This window comes from Cryptomeria japonica, chromosome 6, assembly GCF_030272615.1.
Source record: "Cryptomeria japonica chromosome 6, Sugi_1.0, whole genome shotgun sequence".
In the NCBI taxonomy this organism is placed as follows: Eukaryota; Viridiplantae; Streptophyta; class Pinopsida; order Cupressales; family Cupressaceae; genus Cryptomeria; species Cryptomeria japonica.
The window spans coordinates 610,995,301-611,007,344 of NC_081410.1; the positions used below are offsets into that span (position 1 = coordinate 610,995,301).

Here is a 12,044-nt window from a genome sequence, read left to right on the forward strand (position 1 = left end):
GAATGAACCTCCCTGCATGCAACCCTGAGCATTACAAATTTTAGTGCTTTCATTTATTTATCTACCATTTCAAATTTTTTTAGCAACTTTTCTTGTTTCCTTCTCTTGTAAAAAGAAGTGATTTGGCTTGAGGGATCAATCACATGCAAATCTGTAGAGGCATGCAAGACAATACATTTGATATGGATCCCATCTAGAATAGGTTGAGTCATTGATCTTGGTAGTCAACCAATTCAGTCATGTTTGAATTCTTGTAAGCTGGTATAAAATTGATTTGAAGGTTTCTTCAAAACACACACATTGAACGGTACGTAAATATACCATAACATATAGACTCAGGATCAAGAGGACATTGTTGTATGAGCTATTATCATTTGCATACACATTTGATGTGTTGGTATGTGCCCAAGCTTGTTTGTTCACTCTTAACACATCCAAATTGATTTTGATCTTTAATGGAGCCTAAAGACATTGCCATTGACAAACAACCTATGACAGACATTTCTTCTTCTAACATATACGTTGCTCCTTGAAATAATCTCTATACAAAAACTTTGTTCGATAGTTATTAAAAGACTATAGACCAGTTAGTAGGAAGATTCTCAATTTAAAGGATACAAATGTTGTCTAATCGATTCAAAATAAAAAGTTGTTGAATCTCAATTATTCACAGATTAAAAATCATTGTTTTATATATATATATATATCCAACGTCATATACAACACAAATGTATATAATAAATAGACCCAACAACTCCCCACTTGATCTTGACCTTTCATAACGATTCGACATATACATTTTAATTTTTTATTGACAAAGGGCAAAGAATAACAGTCCAAAGCAGTAATATCTCCTAGACCGTGCCGTATTTTACATTGTATCGAGTTGTATTGTTTATCACATTTCACATGCATACGCAAATGACAATGCCCGTTACCAAATATGACAAATTGATTCCACTTTTCTTGGAGGACAGTTTTGTCCGATTCCGTGAACGCTGTTCTTGGTATATTTAGGTCAACGATACTAAGTTACCGAATACATTTTTATATACACAAATCTTATCAGGAAAAATGGCGTCCTTTGATAGATCCCGATTTTTTGTCAGATTCCATCAAGAAATCATTTTAGGAAAATGATTTTTATACATAAAATATTTGTAAGGGAAAATGGTCAGCGTCTTTGACAGAGTCCCGGGAGATCTGAAATCTATTTAGGAATATATTTTTGTCCCAATGCTGTATAGATATCTATATATACTAATCTGCTGAGGAATTGATTCCCAAGCAGATCTAAAATCCATTCAATGGAAGGGCAATGGGTGATTTGGCTTTCAGCGCTGGTAAGCAGTGTGCTCGCTTATTTCTTAGTAGATTTAATGGGGAAAAGAAAGAAGAAGAGCAGAGCAAATCTTCCTCCTGGACCTCCTGGCTGGCCCATCGTGGGAAACCTTCTCCAGCTGGGGAAAAAACCCAATGAATCTCTGTGGGCTCTTTCTCAGCAATACGGTCCTCTCATGACTCTCTCTCTCGGCATGAAAACTGCTGTGGTGGTTTCATCCTCTGAAATGGCAAAAGAGGTCCTCAAAATCCACGACCAGAATTTTGCAGGACGGATTATGATAGAAGCAGCAAAGGTGTTTTCTCACCATGAATCTTCAATTGCTTTTGCTCAGTATGGAGATTACTGGCGGAAGTTCAGACGCATTGCCACCACAGAGCTTTTCACTCCCACCAGACTCCAAGCGCTGCAACATCTCAGAAGAGATCAAGTCTCCGAGACGATTCGAATGGTCTTTGAGAAGAAGGGGACGAGTATGAATATTGCAGAGCTGGTGTACTACGAGGGTCTCAATCTCATGAGCAACGCCATTTTCAGTAAGAACTTGTTCGATCCCAAAAATCTAGAGTCTGCAGAATTGAGAAACACTTTTAGTGAAATGGTGAACTTGACCGGAAAACCCAACTTGGCCGACTTTTATCCGTTTCTGAAGTTGGTGGACCCTCAGGGAGTGTGCCGTCGTCTGACAGTCCATCATAAGCGACTACATGAGTACTTAGATGTATTCATACAAGATCGGTTGGAGGCGAGGAGGCAAGGGGTCGGTCTACCCAAGGAAAAGGACTTTCTCGACATTCTGCTCGATCTGACTGCCCATGATTTCACTCTGGTGAATATCAGGGCTTTACTCTTGGTGAGTCTTGTTCAACGCCTATTTTGACTCATTTTTTATTTAATAATATATTTTTATTATTATTGATGAGTCATTTCCTTATGATCATGTAGGAACTCTTGTCTGCTGGTAGTGATACTACTACTACAACAATTGAATGGGTTATGGTGGAACTAATTGCCAATCCTTACGTAATGAAAAAAGCGCAAAAGGAATTAGAAGAGGTAATTGGTTTCAATCGAAAAGTGGAAGAATCTGACATAGATCGTCTACCTTATCTCCATGCTATAGTGAAAGAAGTGTTTCGACTACACCCAGCACTTCCTTTGGCATTGCCCCATAGAGCAGACAACTCATGTGAGGTGGCAGGGTATATGATACCTAAGCATGCCATGGTGATTGTGAATCTGTGGGCAATTGGAAGAGATCCTAAAATTTGGAAAGAACCTTTAAAATTTATGCCAGAGAGGTTTTTTAATGGTGAGAATAGTAAGGTAAAGTATAAGGGACAAAATTTTGAGCTGATACCATTTGGAGCTGGAAGAAGAATATGCTTAGGACTTCCTTTGGCTCATCAAATGGTTCATTTTACTATTGCTTCCTTAATCCATTCCTTCAATTGGATGCTTCCAATAGGGATGAATTATAATAAGATAGACATGAGTGAGACATTTGGAATAGTATTAAAGAAGTCTAAAGAATTGCATGCAATCCCCACACCAAGATTACCAAATCATCTATACTAAAATAATATGTTAGTTCAATAAGGGTCAAAGAGGTTTACGATGAGTTTTTGGCTATGTAAATACCATTTACTAGCTCTTTTACCAAGTTTGATGTAAGTTTATGTTAACTGATATTATGAATCATTAAATAAATATTATGAAAGTGTTTAATGTCTCATGCTTATGTGCCTTGTATGCCTATTTGAATTTCTATTGGTACTAACATTATACTTATCGATGGTGTGTTTATTATCATTAATATAATTCATGCATTTAAATTTTTTTTTTGAAATTATTGTGTTCGGTTGTGTATTATGGGATGTATACATAATGACTTCTATTTTTAAACTATAATAGTGTTTTGGCTTCACTATTCACTATATTTGTTATGTGTCATTATGATGATGGTATTTTGTTCAACATTATGATTGGTGAACTTATTGATTTATGCATCTATGATATCTAAATCATGTTAACTTTAGATTATTTCAATTGAAGCAATTAATTGATAGTGTTTTATTGACATTACATCATGTTGGATTTTTATATTGTGCTTTAACTTAGTAATGTTTGGGTTCATTTATGGCCTAGGAGTTGAGTTCTTAACAGGAGAATCCTTGTTGAAGATACATAAAGAGTCTTGATTGTATATTAATCATATATTATAAATCATATGTTTGTACACTTCACAAGATACAATGTAGGTATGATCTACTATAAGATTATATTTTAATGTCCATTTAGTTCGTAGTAACCCGTTATACTTAACCCAAGAAAATTTTGACCATTTTTTGTTTTTTATAAATTTAATCATTTGTGTTTGATTCAATTGCATACTCTAGGCATCTATCCATTTGGATTAGGCATTCATCCATCCGGGATGAGCATCTAACCATACAGGTTAGGCATCTGTCCATACGGGACATGAGGTTTCATCTATCCAATACGGGATAGGCATCTACCCAAACAGGGTAGGCATCTATCCAACTTGGGATAGGAGGTGCTCTGGCCAAAGACTTAGACTCATCGGGACCATTCGGATCCTAAGTCACTCACTAAGAATTACACTCCTTTAATAGGTGTGCCCCGAGGTCACCGTCCTTAGGAGCAAGTAAAATAATATATTGCAAGCTTGAATTCCACCTTGAAATTTGGCCTAAAGCCTCGGGAAGTCAAGCGAATCCATACGGGATTCCTTTCGAGTATGCGTTGAATTACTTTTTATTTTATTACACTTATCTTTCAATTAGGATTCTTCGCAATCCATCTTCTTACCAAATCCTAGACCCCATCCCCAAACGCCTGAGTACTAGGAACAACTCTGTCCCTAGACTGCCTACATACCCGTTTTGGCACGGGTTCAAGGCGTATAGTATGTAGTTTTGTTTCTAATCTATGGTTTAATGTAAATTGTTTGGTGGGTACGCAACCCTTTCTAGGGTCAATGTCCCAGACAGTTTCTCTGTGGTTGCTACCCATGATGGTAGCATTTAAGCAAAGGCTCAAGGTGGCTTAATGCTTGTGGCCTAAAGCCACTAGGTCCTAATACCTATCATAAGCGTCACCTGACTCAATTGTCAATCGTCAACAACTCTTTGAGATTAAGCCAAGTTTATAAAAGTATTTCACTCAATCAACCATAAAGGGGTTTACTATGGTTTAACTAGCAGATGTAAATCATTTAAAGATTATCTTATTAGATTATCGATCCAAGGGGGATTACCCGCCCCTTGGATTTTAACTTCCAAGTGTCCCTTATTACTCCTCGACGATTTATAGGGATGATGCCAAAGATGTCATTAATGTAGCTTTATTAGGCGTCAGGTGCAGTAGTTCAACACGACGGCATTACCCATAAGCGTGACCTAGAGACACCATATATACCGAATGTTGCTAAGTTTTTTTGTTTCCAACTCCTCTTGTTTAGATTTTTTTTTTTAAGAGGTCCAACTATTATACTTTGGAAGATTAAAATAAACATCACTCTAGAATAATTTAAAGTTGAGACTATTTTGCAAGAATTAAATAATTAAAAGAAAATAACTCATGAGTTTAATTCTACATATAAAGGAAAGAGATTTACTTAAACGTAACAACTTAATACTACTAGGTGGTTGATATTCAAAAGAGAGAGTTATCATCTAGTTCTCGTAAATTGTAATAACACAACTAGTGAGGTAATAATGGCTCTAATTTGTAATTGTATGAAGCGATTAAATGTATAAAAGGTGTACATTGTCTAGCAACTAACAAAAAAATTGCCTCCATCAAGAATTACACTTCGTGTTAGCAAATCGAATATTATAATAATCAATACAATTTATATTCAAGTTCAACTACCTATACAAATCAAAGTTTTTTTTTTCTTTTTTAAATGTTAAAATTATAATCAATTAATTCCAATTAACTTTGATAATTTACTAATGCATTAAAATAATTACCATATGATTAGCTTGTAAACATGTAAAACTAATTTACTAATGTTAATTCCAATTAAGTTTGAAAATTTAATAGTACATAAAAATAAATACCATAATTAACATGTAAAAATAACCCACTTAGTTTATGTATTACTAATTAAATTTATTATTATTATTATTATTCTTTGTAAAAATTTATGGTACCACTTATAACCATAACTTATATTGTTTACTTTAACCTTCTAATCAGTTAATGTAAATCAAATTACATTATTAAAATTATATCAATATGAAAATCGAATTTATAATGGCAAAACGATTTGAAAATTAGTATTACAAATGCAGGAAAAATGAATTTCATAGTTATAAATATAAATGTCAAAGCAAATATTCAAACACCAAAATAGTCAGTTACTTTATTAAACCGCATGGCGAGGTAATTAGAAAATGAGTGGGGAGTGGGAAGTGGGCCCACGACCCCCCCACCTCCTCTCCCCCCCCCAACTTCCCACATAAAAAGGCTTTCCAGTATAAAAGGATTCTTTTAAAATGGAAACAACGCGCCCTTTCTTTCCTTTTTTTTTTGAAAAGAAACATTTATATCAATGAATAACTCCCAATTAAAATTTATAATGTATTTCAATATATGATATTATTAACATATTCCTATTTTTTATATATATATATATATGATCTGATTTTATTTATTTATTTATTTTGATAAAAATGGACAAGCCACTAAACTTATTTATTATTCATAAATATGTTTACATCGGGTTCAAAAGAGGCATACCGACAGGAAAGAACCCGCAAGAAAACCTTTGGTTGTAGCCTTAAAAAAAAAACTAAACACTACCCTTACATCATTTGTTACATATCCAATATGATCCCCCAAACCCCTACATATGAAATTATACAAGGGTCCCATAGGACTTTTACAAAAAAACCAGTCTGCTGCCAAATAAAGGGCTGAATAACAAAATTCCATCAATATATCATGAAGGACCACCAAGGAGACAAGAAACAATAGTAATGTAGGAACTTCTACCAATTGAAACCAAAGAGAGCCTCCTTGGAAGATATGATACTGCCAGAAAACTCCAGCATAACAGCAGCCAAAAAAACCTTTGAATCTGCATCCAAAAACCATACCACCAACTCCAAGATAAAAACAATCAGATATGCAAAAACCAAGAACTAGTGCTCTCCTCTAGAGGATCATGGGCTGAATTGGGAGGAGGAATAACCCTCAATGGAAGTGCCAAACAAGCAAGAGCGGTGAACAAAAAGCCCAAAGAAAGCAACGAGTGCAAGGCCTCAAAAACCACCCAAGCTTTATCCACATACTGATTAGGAACCAGATACAACAAAAAATCCATAGAAGCCCGTGTATCTTCCATGGTGTCACAAATCAACCCCATTCTTAATTCATACAATAATTGACCAAACCAACCATTAACCATGAGCTCATGGCAAGGAAGAAACCCACCATAATAAAAAGACCCCACATCAAAATGATAATCAGCCAATGCAGAAGAAACCATATCCCAATTACATACTGTCGAAAAAATGAACGTGGAAACCAAGAGGCAGACCAAATCATCGTCAAGTAAAATATCATAACAGATTGTAACAAACCAAGACAAAAGCTTAGCATAAGAAATATGAGGCCAAATTTCCAGCCAACGGCACCTCAGAAGTTTGCGGAATTCAAAAGCCACCGCAGAGAAAACAAATTAAAGACCTTACCAAGCTTGTCACCATTATCCACGTTCTCATCCTCCGATACCCCAACTTCGAGCACCACTCTGTATATACTAGAGGCCATGGAAGATGACATTTGCAGAAAGAAGAAACTCCAGAAAAAACCACATAACCATAAAACCCAAAATGTTGCTTTTCTCATAATAAAACAAGATAACACATGAAAGTATTAATGAAAAACCCACCATCAACTTACCATAATAATAAGAACAGATATGCAAAATATCCATTGCAAACTTCCATGATTTGAACATTTCACAGGGGTTAACAACCCTGAAAACTGACAAACATAAATGAAAATCAAGAAGGAGAGGACACCACCACCAAAACAAATGATCACCGCATAATACCAAATCTGTCATGGCCGAAAACTCACACAGTGCGAACATTGATGCAGTACCAATCCTCAACAAATAATAATAACCCAAGATCGTACCGCACATTAAAAAGTAACACACATACCACAAACCTATGAAGGACCGAAAATAAAAGACATTCAAACTCACAAGCCACCACCCTTGAATATATCATGATCAACCATGTCCTCACCCTATAAATGGCATTATATATGACAGATACAGAAGTATGGTTTCTACATCAGATATAAGGCACATACAAAGTCATCCATAAAGTGAAAAAGAAGATGAACCTGACCAATCAAGGAGGGTGGGCAACCAATCAGCCAAAAAGAAAAGAACTTTGAACACCTTCCCAAACTATCGAAGGAATTTCAGATGAATTAACCAACCAGAAATGAGCTTTACTTTCAATGGCAAGATTTGCCAGGAAATCAGTCACTCTGTTAATTTCCCTATAGCAATGACATATTAGGAAAGAATCAAAAGCATCTAATTTCTATAAAATTTGATCCAGCAAATACTGCAACTTCCAACAATTAGATTTCTTCTTCATAACACTCTGAATAATAACCATTGAATCACCTTCAATTACTGTGTTCTTGATCTTTAGAGAAATTGTCATATCCAACCCTAAAGACAAAGCTTGAAACTCAGCAAAATTGTTAGTGATATAACCAAGATCATGGCATTTAGCAAGAATGAGATGCGCATTATGATCAAAGATAGCCATCCCCACCCCTGCCTTCCCAGGGTTTCCCTGGGAGGCACCATCAAAATTAAGTTTAAAGTGACCCCAAGGCGAAGGTTTCCATTTGGTCAATGCCCGCTTCGCAAGAGAATTATAACTCTTGGAGATTGAGCCATGAGAAGGTAAAGTCGAGAGGGCTCCCCAAACCCTGGTAATCCTACTATCCCAATGCAAGAAAGAAGATTGACTTCCCAAGTTCTTATAGATATAAGACAAAGCAACCTCCGAAATCGAGGCTTCTATTTTATGCAAAACCTCTGATACTAAGGAAGTAACCTTCTTAAAAATCATTTTATTCTGTTCCAGCCAAATATTCCAAATGATAATAGATTGAGAGATAACCCAAAGACATGCACAAAAAGAAGAAGAAAACATGAGAGGGTGGGAATGAAAATGAGAGGCAAGGTCCTTGCCTATAACATCAGATAAGCCCAATTTACTAAGCAGCCAATTCCAACAATCATAAGCAAAATCACAATGGAGAAACAGATGTGAGGAGGACTCCAGGTTCTTATTACAAAGAACACAAGGAAAAGCCACAGTAATGCCTAATCTATCCAACGGCATGCCTATAAGAACTCTATCCTAGACAGCCAACCAAGCAAAAAAACCAGCCTTGGGTAAACAAGTTGAATGCCAGAACAACTTATAGGGCCAATAAGAGCCAAAAGTTGTAGATAAAAGGGAAATATATCCTCCCTTAATAGAATATTTACCAGAAGCATTCCCAGTCCAAATAAATTCATCTTCAGAGTGCGAGAAAGTAATAAATGTTTCACTCAAAATCTTAACAAACTCTTCTTTCAAATGCAAATCCACATCAAGGAAGTCAATCGACTTCCATTTAACTAACTTCAAAGGACCATCCTGAACAATATCAAAATAATCTGCCACAAACACACCCCAAAGAGAGGTGATGAGACCAATCAAGGGAGACCAATCCCTAATACTAATCAAAGAACAATGTTTGTTCCATGATTCATCCCAGGGTATAGCTTTCCTTCCATTATGAACAACCCATGAGAGGCAGGGGATAATAACTGATCTACATTTGCATAAGAAATTCCAAATGACCGAACCAGAAGGTAAATTAGAGAATTTGAAAATACTCTCTTTGGGACCATTATTTAGATATTTGGCAAACATAATCTAATCCCAAAAAGAGGTAGGCTTCTCATACAATCTCCAAACCAATTTGGCCCCTAAGGCTAAATTTTGGGTCTCCAAATTATGAACCCCGATCCCCCTTGAAACCTATGGCAAGCAATTTTTCTCCCAAGCAACCAAAGGCAACCTCTTCTTGCCATCTTTATTATTATAGCAAAGAAAACATCAAAGAGTATCTTGCAAATTTACAACAACAGACTTGGGAGACTCTAAAACCGACATTAAATAAATTGGAATAGAACTCATAACAAATTTAATAAGTGTCAGTTTTCCAGCTGAAGTCAACCATTTGTGATTCCAAGAATGAATTCTTTTTGAAATGGCCGAAGTTACCTTATCCCAAAATCCAAGCCTATCTTGCTTAACAAAAAAGGGAATCCCAAGATAGGAACAGGGCAAGTTACCAATCTGAAAACCCCAGAAGGAATGCAACCTCTGCCGCACCAACAGTGATGTATTAAGAAAGAAGATTTTAGACTTATCAATATTGACTTTTTAACCTGAAAACAAGGCATATTCTTGAATAACACTTGAGATAATCTTAGCCTCTGACAGAGAATAATGCCCAAACAACAGGGTATCATTAGCAAAGAGGCAATGAGAGATAGCTTGAGGAAAATTCAAAAACCTAATACATCACCAAGAGCCCTGTGATCTAGCAGCCCTGATAGCCCAACTAAAGGATTCAACAAGCAGAATAAACAAAAAAGGAGAAAGGGGATCTCCTTGCCTCAAACCTCTGGAAGAGGAGAAGAAACCACAGGGAGAACCATTGAGGATTACTGAAAATCTAGCAGAAGACATACAAGAGCGAATCCATTTTACCCAAGCGTACGAAAAACCCAAACTCAACAACACTTTACACAAAGCATGTCATTCTACTCTATCACAAGCCTTCATCATATCAAGCTTAAGAATCATAGTCAAAGACCTCTGGGAGGAGATAGAATGCAACAACTGATGCGCTACAATAGCTCCTTCCGCAGTTTCCCTCCCTAGAACAAAACCCCCTTGCTCCAAGGAAATAAGCTATCTCTCCTTCGAATATCATTTGGAACATATGGTTAGAAAGAAACAATAGGATTTTAAGAAAGTTATCAGCTTCGCTCTCTGACATTTTAGTCAAGATAGAGGCTTCTATCTCAAAGGTGGATTTGTCATACATTCATAAGAATTTGGAAAATTTGACATCCTTCTCTCATTGGGATGGCAGGATTACAAGGACATGGAAATCTCTCTCTGCCATCCCTTCTCATGGGTCTGTTGCAAAAGGTCTGGTTACTAGTAATAAGAGACGTGCTGCTAGATGGGATCCTCCTCCTTTGGGCCATTTCAAGCTTGATTTTGATGGTGCTTCTAGGGGTAACCCGGGATTGGCTAGGGCTGGTATGGCTATTTTTTACTGTTTTAATAGTTGCGCAATGTCATGCCCTTGGTTCCTAGTCAAACAATTTTGCTGAATGCCAAGCTTTGTCACTTGGGATTGATTTGGCTATTTCTTTAGGGATTAAAAATCTATTGATTCAGGGGGATTCGATGGTCATCATTCAGAGTGTTATGAGTTGTAAGAGTAATTGTTGGCACTTGAAGTACATTTTAGATCATATTTTGGAGAAATTATCCTTCTTTGATACATTCTCATTATCTCATTGTTTTAGAGAGTTGAATAGGCTGGCAGATTTTCTGGCTAACATGGCAATTGACACCGGTGCTCAACTTAAGATTGTGGAGGTAAGTGATATTCCTCAAGACATTTTTCTTAGGTATTTGATCTAATCCTAAGGTTTTAAGGTGATTGTTTTGGGCTACTTCTTTCCATTATCTCTTGAGGTATTCATATTATCCTCTACTCTGATCAGATTGTATTTGTACCACATGTGTAGATAGGAGGATGATAGGCTCTATTATGTTTCTGTTTACATATGGTGTATTCTTACAATTCTACATTTGGGCTAGATGTTGATGTTTATATCTCATGAGGTGTGGTTAGCAGGTAAACTACAGTTTGCAAATCATTCTAAAGATCAATTTATATTTTGTTGAGGTATGGGTTCTTGGGTATTTGATCTAACCTATGGGTTTATGGTAATTCATTTCAATTTATCTGTTTCTATTATCTCTTGAGGTACTCGTGTTATCCTTTACTCTAATCAAATTTTATTTGCACCACATGTGTAGATAGGAGGATGATAGGATATATTATGCTATTATTTACATATGGTATGTTCTTAAAATTTTCTTATGGGCTAGATGATGCGGTGTGTATCCCATGAGGTATGGTTAGCAGGTAATTTGCAGTTTTTGTCGAATATGCATGTTATTATAAAGATAAATTGAAATACTATTGAGGTAAGGGATATTCCTCAAGGCTATGTGTAAGGCAATAGGATGCCTTGTATAGGCCCTCTATTTTATATAGAAATCACATTTTTACTTTGTGTATCAGTCATTTATAGGGTGGTTGTGTTTTGAGCAGTTTTTTGTTTTCAGTCCTTCATAGGTTGTGGCATGCTTGTAACTTTTTAATGTGCAGTATGTTCCTAGGCTTTTATTACTTGTTAAAGTATTTGTACTATATTTTTGGCCGCCTTGTGTGTGTTCTCGGCCTCGACAGAATTGGTTTTATGTGATAATCATTGTTGAGGGTGGTGTCCTCTCTTGCTTGATATTCATTTATGGATGTCAGT

The 12,044-nt window shown here is 36.1% G+C and overlaps 2 protein-coding genes across 2 annotated transcripts; one reads left to right on the plus strand and one right to left on the minus strand.

Moving 5' to 3' along the window:
* The first annotated feature begins 1,352 nt into the window (after positions 1 to 1,352).
* Positions 1,353 to 2,936, plus strand: LOC131856010 (iridoid oxidase-like). Its single transcript, XM_059207067.1, has 2 exons — positions 1,353 to 2,195; positions 2,288 to 2,936. The coding sequence occupies exons 1-2, from the start codon at positions 1,380 to 1,382 to the stop codon at positions 2,918 to 2,920; spliced, it is 1,449 nt and encodes a 482-aa protein (XP_059063050.1). The 5' UTR covers positions 1,353 to 1,379; the 3' UTR covers positions 2,921 to 2,936.
* A 5,002-nt stretch (positions 2,937 to 7,938) lies between these two features.
* LOC131037712 (uncharacterized) lies at positions 7,939 to 8,757 on the minus strand. The gene has a single exon (XM_057969896.2). It carries the CDS (start codon positions 8,755 to 8,757, stop codon positions 7,939 to 7,941), a length of 819 nt encoding a protein of 272 aa, XP_057825879.2.
* Between the last annotated feature and the right edge of the window lie 3,287 nt (positions 8,758 to 12,044).